This window comes from Galleria mellonella, unplaced genomic scaffold (assembly GCF_026898425.1).
Source record: "Galleria mellonella isolate WM207_F2 unplaced genomic scaffold, CSIRO_AGI_GalMel_v1 utg74, whole genome shotgun sequence".
Lineage (NCBI taxonomy): Eukaryota > Metazoa > Arthropoda > Insecta > Lepidoptera > Pyralidae > Galleria > Galleria mellonella.
In genome coordinates, this window is record NW_026442147.1 from 3797422 (window position 1) to 3817646 (window position 20225).

At 31.0% G+C, this 20225-nt stretch overlaps 2 protein-coding genes across 3 annotated transcripts in view; both read left to right on the forward strand.

The window, feature by feature from the left end:
- Window positions 1-9301, forward strand: part of LOC113516080 (protein lozenge-like) — a 61169-nt gene extending 51868 nt beyond the window's left edge. For both annotated transcript variants that reach the window (XM_052901013.1, XM_052901014.1), the window contains 2 exons: window positions 5729-5863; window positions 7936-9301. In XM_052901013.1, coding sequence (XP_052756973.1) covers window positions 5729-5863; window positions 7936-8459 — 659 coding nt within the window. In that variant the 3' untranslated portion in view covers window positions 8460-9301. The remainder of the gene's footprint in view (window positions 1-5728; window positions 5864-7935) is intronic.
- A 3105-nt stretch (window positions 9302-12406) lies between these two features.
- LOC113516000 (pre-mRNA-splicing regulator female-lethal(2)D) lies at window positions 12407-19681 on the forward strand. The gene is made up of 5 exons (XM_026900327.3): window positions 12407-12561; window positions 12672-12899; window positions 17082-17206; window positions 17760-18087; window positions 18657-19681. Exons 2-5 carry the CDS (start codon window positions 12707-12709, stop codon window positions 18914-18916), a joined length of 906 nt encoding a protein of 301 aa, XP_026756128.1. The 5' UTR covers window positions 12407-12561; window positions 12672-12706; the 3' UTR covers window positions 18917-19681.
- Window positions 19682-20225: the final 544 nt, after the last annotated feature.

Sequence of the window (20225 nt, forward strand, 5' to 3'; positions counted from 1 at the left end):
AAATAAAACTATACAGGCTGATACTAAAATCATTAACATCTCTTTTTGAGAGTTCTACCAGTGAAACTAAGTATAAGCTCTTCCTCAAACCCAATAAACAGTTCATTGTTTTTTCCTTGTATTTATTCGTAACTTTAATACAAAAATACGTAAACCTATAGATAATACATAAAATATACAAAGGCATTAAGCATACGTTGATAAATTAAGAATTCCTGTTTATTTTTCTATGACACAGCAATCGTGACTCATCGCAAATCCTATGTCAATACAATTTTCCAAACAACTTTCGAAATAAAGTTTCCATAGTCCTTCGTATACCTTTTACATATTTACCATTTGTTGTTATTATGTATACGTTTCTACAAAATACGTAAATAGTAGAGCTTCTAGTTCTAAACGCATCGAAACACTGGAAATACCAACCAATCATTTACGTCAATGCCTTATCCGATACACTGTGATAGACGTTCTTAATTAGTATTCATATATTCAAAATGCAAACGGGTTACGACACTGTTTTAATTAAACTACAATTAAAAATGTGTTCTATTAATAAGTTTTATATTCATCGAGTTTCAATAAAAATCATAACAGAAATTACTAAGTCTAACCCGCGACCTTGTCCAAGGCCCAAACCAGGAGAATTATAGAAGACTACATTTTACCCGTGACTTCGTTTGCTTGACCGAGATATATTGATTTTCAAGAATAAATAGTAACCTATATTTTGCAACAATTTAAATAGTATACCAAATTTTCAATTCAACTTGTATACCAAATTGAATGATGATTAATTAAACAATTAAAGCGTTAAAAGGTAACAAACAAACTCTTTCATATTTATAATATCAGTTGTATCCCGCAGATTGAATCCAGTGGGTTAGAACAAAAAGTACCGTAAGTGCTAAGTAACCTACCCGTGTGCCATATTTATAATATTAATATATACTAATATTAATATTAAATAATTAAAAAAATAAATTATAATTTAAAGAAAAAAAATATTGTATTTTAATTAAAATTCAAACAAGAAAACACGTTTGAAGGGAATAAGTGGATAAGTAAAACAACAATTAATCACGCCATAATTAGTTTATATTGAATCATAATGCTTAACCTAAACGACTAACCACAAAATAAAATATTATCAAAATTATAAATCAAATAGATTTATTGTGTAAATAAAGTAAATATAGAAACTTAATCATTTATACAAACAGTATTAAAGTAATATTTTGATACCTACTTAATAAAGAAATAAATTATATATGTATGCGTTTATAACTCAGTTCAGAAAACAACAACAAACTAGATAATCTTTTCAAATGTCCAAACGAATGTCACAAACGTAATAAATATAGCTGACTCGACCCAATAATCCTACTATACTATCCTACTACTAATACACATAGATGTTTATTACTCTTACACAAAAATTAAGGAACGGATTAATTAAAAACCACCTCAGTGGTGTAATGGTGTAAAGCTACTTCATCTTCAGATATTCACAAATTCGATCCTCGCATAATTATTATGCATTTGCATTTCGTATGGTTCTAGCATAGGATTCTTGTGAGTCCTTCCCATAAGCGTCATAAAAGGTGACTATTGGGAAGGTAAGGGTCGAGGGATTAGCAGCAGCGTCCTTCTCAAAACATCATCAAAGGTTGCCAAACCGCCTGCCATGGCAACTGCTAACAAAACCCCCCTTATGGGGAAGGTTTATGTTCAGCAGTGGTCAGTTAACGGCTGATAGCAGGATGTATGATGTTAATACATTTGAATTCATGATTATGTCTGATTACATAGGTGTGAATGTTTTGAAAAAAGTATTTATTTCCCTATCATCAGTTTCCTAGTATCCATAATATACGCTCTTCTTAGTCTGGATTTAAACGACTCTGTGTAATATGTAATGTATTTTTAGAGTACAAAAAAAATCAATAATTTACATACGGTTGTGTATACGTGCATCACCTCGCGTACCCGCCCAATATACATACAAAGCCTACTATAACCAAATTAACATAATCATTTTATCAGCACATTGACTCATACAATATCTACCTTGCAAATATTATCGCATTTAAAAAATTTGTTCTAATAATCAAACCTTATTTACTTATTATTTATAAAACTATCACCAGATTATATACATGCGCGCATCATGCAAAATTGTTCGAGTTTTAATGGCATTAATGTGATAACCATAGTAACTCATTTAATGCAAAAACTTTGTATCTAATTCAATAGGTATATAGAATATTTTTGACTGCGATAAAATATTTATTTCCAAGAGGAATTATAAAAATTCGTGTTCGAATAAACTTTTACAAACTGATGATTAATATGATAATAAAAGACGATAAAAACATCTTTGTTTGTAAATAAATACCTTTTGCTTAAACTTGGCATAAGGCCAATAAAAAAGTTAATAACTTTTTAACAATAAACTTTCGCGGATCAATGTCACTAATAAGCCGCTACATAATAAAAATATAATGGCAATGTATTCATAATTTGGAAATGCGAGCCCACTTTCATTGCTGATTTACTAACACAATAATCGCATGAATCAGACGGCAAACCCGATGCGTACGCGCACGTGTGTAGTGTTCCGCGCACGTGACCTCCATGTTAACACGATGTCTTCAATCAGTAATAACAAGATATACGTACAGTGAGTACTCTAAAGAGAGTCTCACTAAAAGAATACCAAAATGTTTATTTAAAATACTACCCGTATTTTACTTATCATGCCTTATTCAGTTATATTATTGAAATATAATTTTTTATGCAACTTAGAATGGCAAACAAACTGACGGCCCACCTGATGGAAAGTGATAACCGTCGCCTATAGACATGAACAGTATCATAGATATAACAGAGTATACAGTTTCGCTCATGATACCCTCCATACGTTGCCATTCCTGAGGAGTAAGGTGTTATGCCTCCAGTAAATTCATATCCTTATTTATCCTTATTTGATTATTTTGATCACAATATTGAGGAATACATCATTAGTCTCATTTCAATTTCAACCGTTAAGTTTCCACTGCTAGAGATGGGCCTCCTTCAGCCTAACAATGCACCTGTGCATCACTTGGTAATACCATTCTATTTCCTCATCCACAGAATTCTTGCAACACATTTGAAGTCATAGCTTTATGTGTGTGGTATCACCAACAGAATGAAGTGACACATACTACACTGCTTTTGCTATTAAGGAGTTGCCATTTGGCAGTCTTTCTTCGTTATCATCTATACGACCTATATAAGCGGACCATTTATTATAATATAAATATAAAATCTAATCTAAATATTAACAGTCGTGGTTAACGCCTCTTTAAAGTGGTTACCCACAGACATGTGACTGTTAATATTTTGGATTTATTTAACTAGGTCTTTTACGGGACAATCAATAATAACAAAGCTGTTCATTTAATAATTACTGCCTATTGAAATTATAGAAATTGTGACTTATGTTTGACGTAATGTGTATATATATACATAATACAGCCTTACCTGTTATGAGGTGATGTATTCGTCAGTATTCTTTGTGGATTTTTAGACACTTATATTGTTGATTTATACTTTGACAAATAAGTACCTATAAAGTGCATGTTGAGAATATATGATGAGAATACTTCTTTTTATTCCAATCAATTTATTATTTTATTGATTTAAGAACCAATAAAATATATACAAGACAATCTTAGACTAACATTTATTTATATTTTTCAAATAATTTTATAATTGGAGTTTTACTTTTGACTATTTTAACGTTAAAAGCATTTCACATAAAAATCCTAATAAAATTAATTCATAATAATGATTATAAATTAGACCGTGTAAATCTAGTTTTACTCAGTAATGTCACTTGACCCTCAATCAATACTAAATGGTCAAAGCATAGTAATAGTGCATATAACTAAGTCATGGAAAACCCGATGCCAATCAGTTCGATGTTTTATATCTAAAAAAAATCCCTAAACAAAAATCTATTTGATTTAACTCTGTTTAAAATTTCCAATTAATACCTCTATTACATATACTTTACTCTAATAGTTTTTATGCTTAACACACACAACTTCATTAGAAACTAATGTCATTGTCATGACGTTCTAAAGACGTTGACGTCACCATAAATTTCGTGCGTAGGTATATTGTATAATTGGTGACGCTGAGATATCTGGATTTTCCTCATAAACGCTATTGAATAGGTAGAAAAACCTTGCAATACAACACTTGCATGAATATGTAATAATAAAAAACAGTATGTATAGAAATAAGTTCCATGAAGTATAAATTTATTACTGGGTAAATGTATAAAAACTAAACATTTTATTCACAGCGTGATCGTAAGAGGAATTGTCCATTGTTGTCGCTGTAGTGTAACGGAATGATCGCCTTCCCTACATTTCATCGAGCTTGTTGCTGTCCAATAACAGAACATTAATAATTGAGCCTACTGCAGTTTCAAAAATTAATTCAGGTCCATTGTCATTAACACAGAATCATTTTTGTCGGCTTTCAACTTATAACCACTAAGTCTTTGTGGCAAGAGTAAACCACTCATCACTACATTTTAAAGGGTTTCATAAGTTTATCGTATCGTTTTCAAGTTGTTAGATCGTCAGATGATCTATCAATTGATGATCTAACAACTTGATATGTCATCAAAATAAATATAGGTAAAATTAAAATTTTACCCCACAATGTCAACAACAACAAACAAAAGAATGCAATAATTAGAATTCATATGAATATTAAAAATGTAAAAAGCGTTTTTAAAGTAATAAATTATCATCATTCACGAGGCGCATGGGCCAGTTAGCGTAAATTTTAACTTCTAAACTTGCCAGGCGGCATTTATATTTTATTTGGGATAGTTGGCACTGGTAGTACCATGTTATAAATTTTGTTTAATTTAAATTCCATATATTGTTATAAACAGTAAAAAAAATTCTTACAAATCTATAGCTATTTACTAATTATTATGATTTCTCTAGAAATTTAACGCTGTTGTGGAAATGTTAATCATGCTGTGTGTGTACACAAGTCTTTCAATTTTAATCTAACCTATAAACCGTAATTATATATTTATAAATATTAAATGATTATAATTTGATTGGTGTGATCCATTAAAACAAAATAAATTTGTTTTCTATTCCTGTTATTTCTCTACGCACATATCTTACGTGTATACGAGTACACACAGTGTATTCGCTACATAGAGTGTAATTATTATTATATGGTATCAAGAAACCAAAAACAATGTAGGACGACCCCCTATTAGATGGAATGACGAGCTCAAATGCATTGTAGGAAGTCAGTGGATGTAGGTGGTTCAGGACCATTCGTTATGGTAATCTATATCGTCATAGTCATAGAACACTGACGGATCTTTATATGTAATCTTTGTCAGATCCGTCAGTATTCTACGACTATGACGATATGGGAGGTCTATGTTCAGCAATGAATTAATAATGATTGATATAATAATGATGATGACTAAAAAAATACGAATTTATTAAATAGATAACAAATTATGGAGACTAGCTGGTCGTTCAGGAATCACAATGCATGAGAGCTTCCATGTATTGAGTGATGTCTTTGGTGTTGTTCATATCTATAGGTGATGGATGCCACTTTCCATCAGATAGGATATCAGCTTTGTTTGCTATTCACACAAAATATTTACGACTTTTTTTTTTAATTTCAGAGAGTAGTGGCAACATCCTGGGTGCCAGCGAGTGGAACACAGGGTACTCTTCAACGGCACCCGTGTACCCGACCTATGGGGCCTTACAGCCGTCGTACTATAAACCTGAGCCTGCTGCTATACATTTACCTACAGGTATCTATTAAAAATCTTCTCCTTTCCTACTCCAATCATAGATTTATTATATTTTTTGTTAAATTATTATCACGTGACTGGGGTAAAATGGCTAACAGGGATAAATACCCTATATCCTTAATCCCAATTGTTATTTATTATATGTATACCAAATTACGATCAACAAATTACAATTGAATTCATTATTATATTTATAACAATAGTATATAGGGGAAAAGGATTGTTAATAATGGAGTTTAACAACCTGTTATTTGCAATGTACTCTATAGGTCGACCTCCACATGGTTATCCTTGGAAACCATCGTGGTTAATTTTTGTTGAATTTGTTACTATGGGTCTTTCATCTTCATCTGTCATCCCTCATTGGTAAACAAACAATTTTTTTTATAACACAGGGGGCAACCGAGCATGCGGCTCACCTGATGGTAAGTGACCACCGTCGCCCATGCTCACCTGCAACACCAGAGCAATATATATTTTATTATATACAAAAAATAATTTAAATTTATTTATACTTTCCAAATCATTACTGATCTTGGAAAACTGTATGTGTCACTCGCTAGTGTACATTGATAGCGCAGACAGAGTTACCATTTTAAATTCACCCATTAAAAAAATCTTAGAATTACCTACACAATATAACCCCCTATAAGTTTGTATACCGATATTAGATATGAATCAAACTGCCTACTTTTAAATTAATTCTTATTTGTTCTTACTTACAGAATACTTTCAGTAAACTGTTTGTTTAAAATTCTAATAAATTTAAATCGTTTTAAGTAACAGCATTGTAAGCTGTTAATTTATCAATAAATAAATAAACAGCATTTCAAAACCAAACCATAATGTTGCCAGCTTTTTATTTTTTTTTTGAGCCATAAACCAATAAAATTTTAATGGATTAAGTTGTATCAGAATTAAAATATTTAAACACACACTGGTGACCTTCTCATTTCCGTAGCGGATTATGAATGTGTATTAATTAATGTATTTAATAGTAGTACTAATTTGTTATAATAAACAAACCTCTTCAATTTACAATATAATATGGCGGTTGACCACAACGATAGCCGTTGTATAATAAAGTTCAAATTAAAACCTGTAAACGATTTATATGATCTAATTACACGTTACAAGTAATAATAATAATATAAAAATTAATTTTAGACCATTGTTTAAAATTTTATTACACAAAAAAAAATTACATAATTGTGGGTATAGAACATTATGAAAATAAAATATTAATTATTCATATATTCGTCTGACATAAAAAAACATTTACTCTCAGTTTCGTAACTTCCTCCTTTTTTAAGGCGGTTAAATATATAATAGATTATAATAGAACTTATTAAGATCTCTATTCTTATTATTCTTACTTTTCTGGTAAAAAGAGTAAGAATATATTAAAATTATAACAAGACGGTGTAGGTACAGTAGAAATAGTTAAAAAAAAATTAAAGAAGTTTTTATATTCGTAAGACCGCAAAGCAATATTTTATAGAAATTTTGTCTGTGTATTTGTTGCAGCATCAAGCAAAAACTTTTGCGCATTTATACTATATATATATATATATATATATATAACAATCTCGTGTCACAGTGTTTACAGTTACACTCTTCCAAAACGGTTCGATCGATTTTATGATTTTTAATAGGTTATATATATTTAGTAGGTATGAAAATGGATCATAAAGTGTATTTCATACCGCTAGGTGATTAGAGTGTTCCTATCCAAAAAAATAATTTATATGGCAGCACAATGTTTGTCAGCTAGTGATATTATGAGCACAATAATATCATGGTCATAAAACATATGGGAAAGCCCATGATTCAACTAATTAAAACGACGTCACTACTCAAATAATATCATATTTCAATAATAATGTATTATTTGTTTCCTCTTGTTCCTACTCATATTTATTAATAAGGTACATTTACACAGGAATTGTAAGCATAGTAGGTTATTATTAATATGAGATTAGCACTATAGTGAATGTTGCATTCTGTACTGTATTGTGTATGCAAATATTTCGTGTGTAAAGATATTAACATATGTTTTTATCTATTTTCAGTATTACCAGAAATTCCGTTGGGACACTCAGAGTACGGCGGCTACCAAAGCAGTGCAGCGAGTTTCAAAGGCAGCCCCAGCGGTACTGGTCCAGCCCTCACAGACCTGAACACTCCCACCATGCCAGCGCAGCGCTACGACTCAACCTATTACAATACCTGGCCCACAAATAATTACAACTACAACAACTACCAATACAACAATATAAATAACAACACAGCTTGCCTACAATCCCATACGCCATATATAAATCCTAACCCACAAATGATCATGCCGAACCTTTATTCAACAGTGAATCAGAATCAGATTCACGTGCATTTACATAGTTCTATCGATAAACATAATTTGGAGCAGTATATTCCAAGTGAGATTAAAATTAGCGATATCGATGGTGGCATATCAATAACTACAGAACTACAGGGCAACGCGGAAGGAGCAGGGCTGGTGCAATCTTGCGAGTCAAATGAGGAAGCTAAACACGGTCTATACGGCTCTGCAAGTCAAGAAGTATGGCGACCCTATTGACAGTTCGCCTCTTCCTTCGAGGATAACCAACATTCCGTTGTACATATTGTGATATAGATGTGAAAACTTTTAAATAATTATGTATTTGTATAGAAATATTAATGTTAAACATTAATTAGATAAATGTTATTTGTTAATAAACGTACGAGAGGAGGCTGATAAGTTCGCGGCCTCAGGTGCCTAATGAATGATAAATATAGTTTTATATTTTTTTTATTTTTTAATAATTCCAATCGTCGCTGATTGTCGAGATGTGTGAGCATTCGCGGTACCCAACGCGCTCTAATTTTTTTTCTTTATAAAGGTCCATGTAAAATCTTTCTAATTCATTTCTTACGAGTACTAACATGTAGTTCTTCTGCTATCTGCCACAGTTTAATTCTTCGATCAGTTAGTACTAACTGTTCAACTTTTTAACTCTTTAGTCACTACCATTACTGGGCGTCCCGGGTAGAGATCGCCTTCACACGTCACAAAGTAGCCGAGTCCATTTTTTACCATCGTATATGAAGGTGCATAATCCTGAAGAACCATTGATATTTCTTTAAAAATTTGTTTTGGTTTAGTTCCTTTTTTAACAAGGAATGTAATTACAGCGCAGCACTCCAAGATGCGAAAATTTCCACATTCTTCTGACATGATGTTATTAATTGTTCCAGGGATTGAGTGTTAATGAACTAAGTACAAAAATAGGGTATTATTTATATTTATAAGGAGTCACGCAATTAGTATTATCAATAAGGAGATGTTGAGTCATCGCTAAGTACTTAAGTCGCTAACTTATCAGCCGCCTTTCGTACCTATTAAATCAAATAGTAAGATATTAAATTAATCGACCAATTCTTTTGATTTTCAATTGATACAACTTACATTCCACTGTAAAACCGCTACCTGCTTACAATATGGTCCATCTGAGGCGTTATTTCTCTAAATCTATCTCGTCATGGGTTGCCACTTCTGAGGACTAAGGTGTTATGCCTCTGTACACTATAAATTCATTATCGTATCCTTACCTTTCAAATCGAAACAGAGCCACACCTGCAATGCCTTTAGTGTTGTGTGTGATCATGGGCGGCGGTAGTCACCACCAGGTGAGCAGCATGCTTATTTGCCCGCTGTGTTGTAAAAAAAAATATGCAGATATCCATGCAGACGACTTTTGAACAAAGTCTTCCTCTGGTACCTTCAGCAGTAAATAGAGACAGTCTATGACCCCCGCCTATGACCTCTTGTCATAAGAAAACTTTTAAACTTTTGATGAAGGATATTACCCACATTTCTAATACATATGCTAATACATTAGCCCATGTAATTTGTAGTAATACGTCGAAGTCTCTGCAGGTCTAGCTTTTCGATTTAAATTAATTTGTATATTTCTGCTACCATTAGTGTGCGTACGACTTGCAACATTCAGAAATTGACAACTATTATTATTAGCAGATACTAGTCATATAGTCATCATTCTCCGATCATTATGAAACTAAATAATTCTAATCGACTAACCAGTGATATGAACTTTAGCAAAATAATACCTAGTTCAGAAAAATATCTTTGCAAGGCATAAAACACCACATAATCTCAGTAATAATAAATAAATACCTAATTTACCAGAGGGAGACTTTGTACAAAAGTTGTTTACTTAGGTACCTCTGTCCCATTAGTATTTCAACTGTAAAACAGTTGTGTTTGCATGGCTGTGTTTCGGTTTGAAGGGTGAGATATGGCGTGAATTTACAGTGTACAGAGGAATAACACCTGAGTCTTCAGGACTGTATCATGGGCGAAACAGTATACTCTATTATGTCCATGGTACTGCTCATGTCTATAGGCGACAGTTACCACTTTTCATCAGGTGGGCCGTCAGCTTGTTTGCCATTCTAAGTTCTATAAAAAAAATACCTAATAGTTAAAACATTATGTCACCCACCTAGATCATAATAACCCAAGCCCTTGATCAGGAAAGATAGGGAGTGAGGGATTGGTAGTATTGGGGCTACCAGCTGCATTACTAGCAATAAACCTTGTCAGATTAACCTCCATGTAGTCCCCTCTGGAAACCGTCTCGCTGAATTCAAGATGTATTTATCACGAGAGGCTAACGGACCTGCCTTTTCATTCTTACCTATCACTCCTCACTGATGCGCCAGTGTATACCGTGTATGTGATGGGTGTAAATACGACTTCAGCTGTGAGTTTAGTCCAAAATTTAACTAGGCAACACGTTCGAGAAATTACACCTCTTCACGCGTAAAATATGCATCTTGCCAATGATATTTTCTGAAAGCGATTCAAGAACCTATGTATTGCTCCAGCGGTGGACTAAAGCGGTCAGAGGCCCAGGCCAGTAAAGGTGAATGAAGCCCTCAGTTTTAAAAGATAATATAATTTTACAAGCTTTTTTATTTAGTTCATGTTTGTATGTATAGGTAAGTGTTTATTTTATTTAGTTGAAATCTTGCAAGTGAAATTTATACTAGACTAAACAACGTACATAGATTCATAAGGAAAATAGATACGTTTGGAAGCCCCCAGGACCAAAAGTCGGAAGAAGAGCAACCCACCTCAGGCCTTTGAACTTGTGAAATTCGTCACAAAAACTTGCTTTCACCTCCAGCTATAACCCCTTACTGAAACCCTGCGTATTAAAATTACACGGACGGGGTTACCAACCCATTTTCACCCACTAAACAGTATGGCATGATCTGAAATCGAAAAAGAATTTCTTCGAAAAAAGTCTTCAATATAGCAGCACTAAATCGATCGAGCGATTTAATATTTTACTACAGAAAATCGAAATTAGATTTTTTTCTATGTTGATAACAACCATAATGTTATAGGTGTATAATTGCTTGAATGTACCCAAATGCAAGATAATTTATAACAACCAATAAATTTTCGAAATATATGTTTATTTTACACTATATACTTTGATATAGTTGTAAATAAAAGTTTAATAAAAAATATTAAATATTAATTATTATGGTTTCCATTTTGTATTTCATAACTGAATGTGAAAAAATGCAAGTTTGAAAAAGATTGATTTATTGAGTAATCGTTTTTAGACCTTAATTTTTCTGAGAATCAATTGTTAGTATTCTTATTCGATATTATTTAAATTATTTATTTTCTTAAAGAATCACATCACTAATACAAATTACTCACATAATAATACAAAATACTCAAAGCCAAAATCAATACGTAAATCTATTAAAAAAACTTTACGTCTAGTCGTTAATAAGATTTTTTTATACCACTGAGGTGACATACACGGCCCACCTGATAATAAAACATTTGTAAGACATCCTGAAACATTCTAAAAATTTATACTTGTGTTTTAGTATGTTGCTACAACTACTGGAGAATTATTAAAGAAGATATTCTCCATACATATTTTATTCAAAATTTTAGGTCTAATGGCTTGTGGCCATTCTAAAGAATCCTGAAAAAGATATGGTAACTTTGCCGTGTTAAAACATGGATATACTAACTTTTTATTAAAAATCAGGTTGTATGGCTTAGTTTCTTTGATGTTCCCATTATGAATGAATTGATACAAAAAAATTAAATGCATTTTGCCATTTAGTGATCATTCGCAAGTATTCTAAGTACAACTTTGTAATGACCCAAGTAGTATTATATTATCTGTGCCTAAGTAATGATCAAAGATTTCGGCTGAGATAATGACGTAACACGATTGCTTCCAAATCGCTAGATCGATATGGTTCATAGATTAAGGATCATAGAGTGATTTATTTTTTTAGAAAGTATCTCGCAAATGTATATGTTGTTTGATTTAATTATTCTATTTTTCCCCGAAAAATGGTGACATTTGCAATCTAATGATCAAAATTTAAAAAATCATTATTTTTGTCTTTGAGAAACCCTCAGGGGGAAATCTATTATTAAGTTGACAACACGACCTAAAATAAGCAAAAATGAAACATAAATGGCAACACTCACAGTGCTACGTGATAAAATGGCGGTTGCCGTGTTTCATTTAACGACTTCATAAAAATAATACTTTTTGTGACAATTGTAGTGATAAGGTTTATATTATTTATTGCCAGTTGACCCGTGATAATTAATTAATTATTCAAAAAGTGTAAGTACGACTCGTATTGTGTGTAATATATAACATTTCAGGTTTCTGATAACGGCGGAAAAATGCAAATTCAGTGCATTCTCGAATTAATTGTAATCATTTGCTTACAGTAAAAAGGGCCTCTTATAGTGTTTGTAAGAGTGCAATGTCCGAGGAGACAGATCGCCACGGCGAAGCGACGTGTGACAGCAGTGCAGGCGGCGGAGGCACGAAAGAGACGCGCGTGTTATTGACCCCGCATCAGCTCGAGAGCGCCTCCGCCGACTCGCTGCGCACCGCGTGGAGATCCCAGGACTTGTACATAGACCACCTCGAATCTTTGAACAAACAGTTGGAAGGTATTTACGAAAGTTTCGGCTTGTAGCGGCCCGCGGTCGTGGTCCGATCGACCCTCGATCGAGATATGTTACTTTATATCGACAATACTTTAACTAAAATTACTAGTGATACTGTTATGGCGCAATATTAATTATGTTACTGTGATAAAAATTGTTAATTACGAAATATGTGGTACGAAGGTGTATTTAGGTGTTTTAAGATAGTATTGAGAAGAGATTGGTGTGTCGCGGTGCCAGTGGAGTGTTTTGTGGAAGTGATAATGGCGCAAGGCCCAGTGAAGTCTCCAGAGTACCCTGGAGCTGTGTCTATGTTCAGTGCTGTGCCACTAGCCTCGGTGACCAACAGAAGTGCAGAATCGGGTGGTGTTTGTTCACATGGAAAAGTAAATATTTTTCTTATTTGTTTTTTGTACTTTTTAATTGTTTTGTAAACAGTTGTTCTAATTTGGTCTTCGTAATCTTCATTATGAAACATTTATTAATAACAAAATTAATCTAAAACCATATGGAAGCATTTAAAGAGAATCATTCTTTTTATTATTAATCAAAGTTGGAAACAAAACCAGAAATCCTAGAACAAATATTTCCAGAGTTTTAATAATGTTTCTTCTTTAAATGAAACCTTTCAATAACATATTAATTATTGAAGAGTTTGAATTTAAGATTAATATGATAAAGATATGCTTTGTTTATTATATCAATCTAAACTTTTGGTTCTGTTTATTATAATATTATTTTATTTTTTCAAAAATATCATTGTGATATTTTTGAAATATTATTGTAAAGTGAATATCTAGTAGTTATAAATAATATTACTGTATTGCATATTATTATGTATATCAGCAAAATTATTATGTTGCTTCTATATAAAAGAGGGCCAAAATGAATGTATTGAATTAAAAAGTGGATTTGCTTTGATTCATATAGTAAGTATAATTATTTACCCTGAAAAGTAATTGTACTATATAAATTAAAATAAATTTCCTATTTCTAACAATTTTCTGAAATTTTAAGAATAATTGTAAAGTATTTATTTCTTTTCTTATATTGTATATCCTTTTTTTATTTGATTATATTGTATATCTTATATATGAATGCTAACATTTATGTCTCTACGTATTGGGTGTTTTGGGTATAATGATATTGTAATCTAGTATTAATTATGAATCACAGTTTAGGTTAAACTGGTTTTACCTACTCTATTAATTTTTATCATTCTGAAATCAATCGAATCATTTATAATCAATATTACTATTAATCCATCATTTGGTGGTACTATAAAAAGCTATGTTACTTGAATATATTTTAGAAAATATTTAATAAATTAATCCATATTGGATGTAAACAAAAAACTAGTTATTTTATAAACATGTGTTATGGGGAATGATGTTTGGGCACATTTGGCATCTTATTAATCATAACATATCAATATTATTCAATTTCTAAGATGTACTTTGAAAGCTTAATATGTTTTATTTGCTCAATAATAATTTCTTTGGACACAAATTGTTGATTTTGAAGCTCTGTCCACCTGTTATAAAAAAAAAATGACATTAAAAGATATTGCTCTAGGGTACATAATTTCTAATGATATATTTATGTTTCTTTTCTTCTATTCCTTATAATAATGCTTAGCATTTTTTCCATAATTATTAATATAGATATGTATTTTCTAAAACTAATTATTACTACATACCTGTTTCCATTCCATGAATCTACCTAAATATATAAAAATTCTATGTTGCAATATTGCAACATAGAATTTTTATAAATTTAGGCATTTTTATTTATTCACACTAATCTCTAAAACTGCTATTCCAAAATGAATTAAATTTAATTCATGTGTATTGTTTGTGTCAATTTAAATGATAGCATAGTTTTGATCCCAATAACAAAAAATGAACACAGTAAATAACAATATTTTCTGGATAAACTAGTATGAAAAAAAAGCAGGATCATACTATATGAAATAGACCTGTTTTCATTCTTTTATTTTAATTATCATAGCTTCATTTTTAATTTATTTTGTAATAACTGACAATATTATTGTAATCTCTTTAAATTATTAATAAATAATATTTGTTAGTTTGCATATTTATTTTCTTTAAATTTTAAAGTATAATTTTACAAAATGAATAAATAATGGAGATGTAAAGAATGAAAAAAGAGAAAATTTTTATAAGTTTTTATTAACTTAAAGTTATAGTTTATGATATTTTTTATGCTAATGAATGATATTTAGATTTAAAAATTTGGTAAATATTATAATTAAAATTATAAGTTTTTATCATGAATGAAGTCATTTAAGTTATTTCAAAATACATATCTGAAATTAACTAATTAAAATATCTATTAGGGTAAACCCTGTTTATGATTGATTCACTTAGTAAATACTATATATTTAAATGTTCACTTGTGCAAATTAATACAATATTTAGTTTATTCTATTTTTTTAATAGCTAGTTAGCTGTGCCTGCAACTTCATTCTGTACTTTTACATATTATTTATATCTACAAGTCTTAAAAGAATAAATGATACATGTATACCAAATTTTATGACAATTGAGCTATTAAGTAATTGTGTGCTAATAAGCACACTGATATTAGTAAGGACTTTTATCGCTATATATATGAGTAAGAATTCCTCCATTTTTATTTTTTTTTATTTTTTATCATTAAAAAACCAGCAGCACACCTGCAATGCGTCTGGTGTTTTGAATGGGTGGCGGTAGTCACTTATCATCAAGTGAGCTGCATGCTCGTTTGCCCCCTGTGTTATAAAAAAAAGATATTGTAAAATATTAAGAGATTAAATTTTTATGAAAACATAACCTCCCAAATTTTAAAGATATGGAACTCTGTGAATGTGAATATAAGAAAGACTCCGTTTTCCATGCTTAGCCTCTTATTTGGGCCGTTGTGCGTGTATGGAACTCTGTCTATCTATCTTATTTAAGAGCTGCACTCTTGTTGGTGGAGCTCTTGCCATTCACTTCAATTTTCAGTGAGTGTCTTCACCTCTTGATAAAACTCTTTACACTATTGAATTACTGTTTTTTTTCTTTTTATTTCTACTGCAATGTTGAAAATTTTTACAGTAAAGTTATTATTTAATTGCTTCACAGTTTGTTGGTAGATGATTGTTAACAAGGTATGGCCAAGGATTATTTATCAATTTGTTTATCTTCACCCCACATGTTTAATTTCTTTTATATCATTAATTTCAAAACTTTTTAATTTATATAAAAATACGTAAAAATAAATAATAATATTGTTACAACAGAAACTCTATCCTTTTCATTTAGCAAAATATTATTATTAGCAATTTATAGTAACTAAAAAGGAGTGTTTGACATAATGAATTGGATAAATCAATTTTGCTTGAGATACAGCAATTTGGTAATGTTATTAATTTCTTTATATATCTATTGCACTTATTGTAACAAGTCTTTCGTATCTTCAAAATTCAACTCTCACAAATGTAACTATGTATGTAAAATGTAAGTAAACTTGTCTCCAGTTTCTAATACTACATGGAGAAATTTATAGTTTGGTTAATAGATGTTGTATTTATATTTTTCTGTTTGTGATGTCATATACAGTGTTATAATGTATATTAGTTAAGGTGTTGTCGATTTAGACTGTATATGTAGTTCTTAAGATACTTTTTATGTAAATGGAATCAAATATTTTTAAGGCGACTTTGAGGCAATAATTAATATGCAAGATGCCCATAAATAATATATTTTATCCATATATAAGAGTATATGGTATTTTCCACATAATTTGTAAACAAATTTTAATTTATTTTTCAAAATTTTTTCATCCTTTTCAGTTAATTTGTTAAAAGTTAATATAGTAGTATTTAAAAATCAAAAACAATTAAAACCATTTCACTTGCACTAAAAGTTAATACAGTAACAAGTACAAATAAATATAAAAAAAAATACTTTTTATATATGAACAAATGAAATTTACTCTTTGATGTTGATGGCAAACACTATTAATAAAGCTAATCAGTGAGACGATAGATTCATTTTCATACAAATTAGTTTTGAATATATGGTACATAATCTGAGAAATCAATAAATATGTTATTAAAAATTGCAATAATTTTAAAAAGCACCTAATTACCCCACCAGGCATTACAATAGTGAGCTTACATATTTCTTTTGAACGCAGGAAATTTGGAAAAGGCGAAAGAAATAGAAGATAAGATCAAACAGCAATACGCGGAATCACAACACAGAGAAAAGGTTCTGGTCAGGCGACTGGCTGCCAAAGAACAGGAAATACAGGATTATGTTGTAAGTGTTTTTGTATTTAAATTATCATTCCTTTCGTACTATTGTTTATGTACATACAAACTATCGCGAAGAACGTTCGTTATTTACCCATCGAAGTAAACAACAACGTTGAAAGGTCGTAATTTGGAATCTAGCCCAGATATTGATATAAATAGATGCTGCAAGTACAAATACTTTGCACGTCATTTGGGTACTTGCGGTATCTATCTTTACTATCACTACTACGGTATTTATATAATTAATATAAAAAATATTAGTGGGAGACTACAGGCCGTTTGCATAGATATTTCTATCTCATTCGTATTTCTGTTACCAAACAGCTGTACTTGTATAATTATTTTTAGCTTAAAGGATGTGATATGACAGTGTAATTATAGATAACGAAAACAACGACAACTTACTCTTTAGATAGAAATAGCAACATATGGGGTATGCATCATAATGCGGCTTCATATCTCAATAAATTTCTTAATTTGTTAAAACAAAAAATAATACAACTCACTCTCGCCATTACAAAATTTTAAGCAGAAAATGAAAATATTGTTTTTTACAGAGTCAAATAACTGAATTAAAATCGTCAAACGCAAGTCTCAATGGTCGACCTACACTTCTAGACCCTGCTGTGAACGTGTTAATTTTACGATTAAAACAAGAACTGACTTCCACAAAGGCTAAATTAGAAGAAACTCAGAATGAATTATCAGCATGGAAATTCACACCAGATTCTAATACAGGGAAAAAATTAATGGCAAAGTGTAGGTTATTACATCAGGAAAATGAAGATCTTGGCCGTATGACCTCCAGTGGACGGATAGCAAAGTTAGAAGGAGATTTAGCATTACAAAAAAGTTTAAGTGAAGAGGTGAAGAAGTCACAATCAGGTTAGTCGTTTTACTTACTAAATACATTTTATTTATGTATTATTTTCATATTTCTTAATTGACATGAAGATTTTAAATCACAGTACTAAATAATTTCATAAACTCACCTTTATATCAGAAAACAACATACTTGGCTGCAGAATTAATAAATAAGGCACACAATTTTGTATGCTCCCCCCACCAAACTAAAGTGATATGTTACTACTAAAGTAGGGTGAATACACACAATACCAAAATTTCATATTGATGACTTCTATTTACTAATAATCTCTCTTTTTTTCTGTTAAAATCTAGCAAAGAAAATATGAAACATCTGATTCGAAGGTGGAAAATCACCTATTTATTACATAGTGTGTAACATACATTTTTAGACACAGGCTTTAGTACAACTTCTCTATAGTCTACCTTCATATAAATAGTAGCATAAAAATCTTATACTATACAAATACTAGAATTATCTGATAGATATACCATTTAGAATTTTTTAAATTCTGAACTTATGAATATATTATTCCCTTTGATCGGGGTTAAAAAAATTCTCCTTAACAATTTATATATTTACATTTCAGAGATGGACGAATTTATACAAGAACTGGACGAAGATGTTGAGGGTATGCAGAGCACGGTATTATTCCTCCAGCAGGAGTTACGGGCGACCCATGCGACTGTTAACGGCAACAGGCCGCCTTCTCCCGCCGACAAGCGAACATACTCGGGTAGTGAGTGTAGCGACGCGCCCGTCGGCAAACGGAGGCGAGCTTCGGTTCTCTCGCTTGACTATAACGAGGAGGAGGAACCCCTGACGGTGACCAACGGAGATGCCGATTAGCCCAGGACTTCAGTGTTCCTCTTTAGAACACGATTCTTACATATGAACTAGTGAAATACGTGAGCTATTAATGTAGCATATCGGCCATTTCGTTGACTCGAAATTGTTTTAATGAATTTTAATTGTGAGTGATCATTGTCTATGTATTGTTGAGGTGATATGCTGGTTCGGTGTCTATCACTCATTTCAAAACACGTGATTGCTTATCTATTAGCACATTTGAAGTACTTTCATTAGAAGACAAACATATAGACAAGTATACGTCATTCCCATTGACAATTAATTGGTGATGATTGTTGTGTCAAATGTGAACACGAGACTAAGGAAACATTTGGTAAAGTATAGTTTGAGTTCTATGCACAACAGTGGACCATGTGACCAGACCTAATAGTGAAATCGTTTTTGACATTGTTTTTTATACATGAATATTAAGACTCAGTTGACAATTTTGTAATTTATTTATAATAAGTGAAATAATTGTGATATATATTAGAAAATCAGATGATATATGAGCAATGACAATTGATTTGTGTTGCTCTACACCATTGTTTTACGGCATTTATTTTATTTATATGCCACAATCGGCGGTAATGGTAAAATTGAGCCCCTTTACATGCAGCAAACAATAATTCCAAAACACCAACTTTAATGTTTTAATGATTGTCACATATTTATGAAATTTACGAGTTTCTATGAAATGTTTCTATTTTGAAATTACAATGAATGTATATAGAGCTATGTTAATAAACATATATTACAAGCATACATATATTTGTATTATTTGCACTTTGAAACAACAAACCTAGGTTGTAAATAACACTAACACTTGAATTACACAGTTTATGATATATTGCACAATTTAAAAATACGAGTGAAAACGTAAAATTTTTAGTAATAAATATTTCTTACAGTTGTCGTTGCATTTGGCTAGTCCTCATTTATAATAATGTATTCTGTGCTTATATATGCGATTCATTTTAGTGCTGGTAAGTATAATATTTTTAAACAAAATTTGGTTGTAAATACTACAAAACCTTTTATGTTTTAAATAAATACATCTAATTAATTGATGAAATGAACAAAGATAATCCTTTTAAAAAAAAGTACTTGAATTCAGTAATAAAATACCGCACCCGTAGCTAGTTTTATTTTATTACTCAACCTATTTAACAAACTGAATTTCGACCTAATTTCTTATGCAACAAGATGACGACGAGTACAAATGGAAACTAAAAGCATAATAAAACTTAGCCATATCGTCATAACAACCTAGTGGCCTACCACATGGTGGTGAACTTACCCTTTTTAG

What these genes read in the sequence shown, in the direction of transcription:
- LOC113516000 (XM_026900327.3), top strand. Translation starts at nt 12,707, where the DNA reads ATGTCCGAGGAGACAGATCGCCACGGCGAAGCGACGTGTGACAGCAGT. An exon ending in AGGAAATACAGGATTATGTT is followed by an intron (nt 17,207 to 17,759) that starts GTAAGTGTTTTT and finishes TGTTTTTTACAG; the next exon opens with AGTCAAATAACTGAATTAAA. An exon ending in GGTGAAGAAGTCACAATCAG is followed by an intron (nt 18,088 to 18,656) that starts GTTAGTCGTTTT and finishes TTTACATTTCAG; the next exon opens with AGATGGACGAATTTATACAA.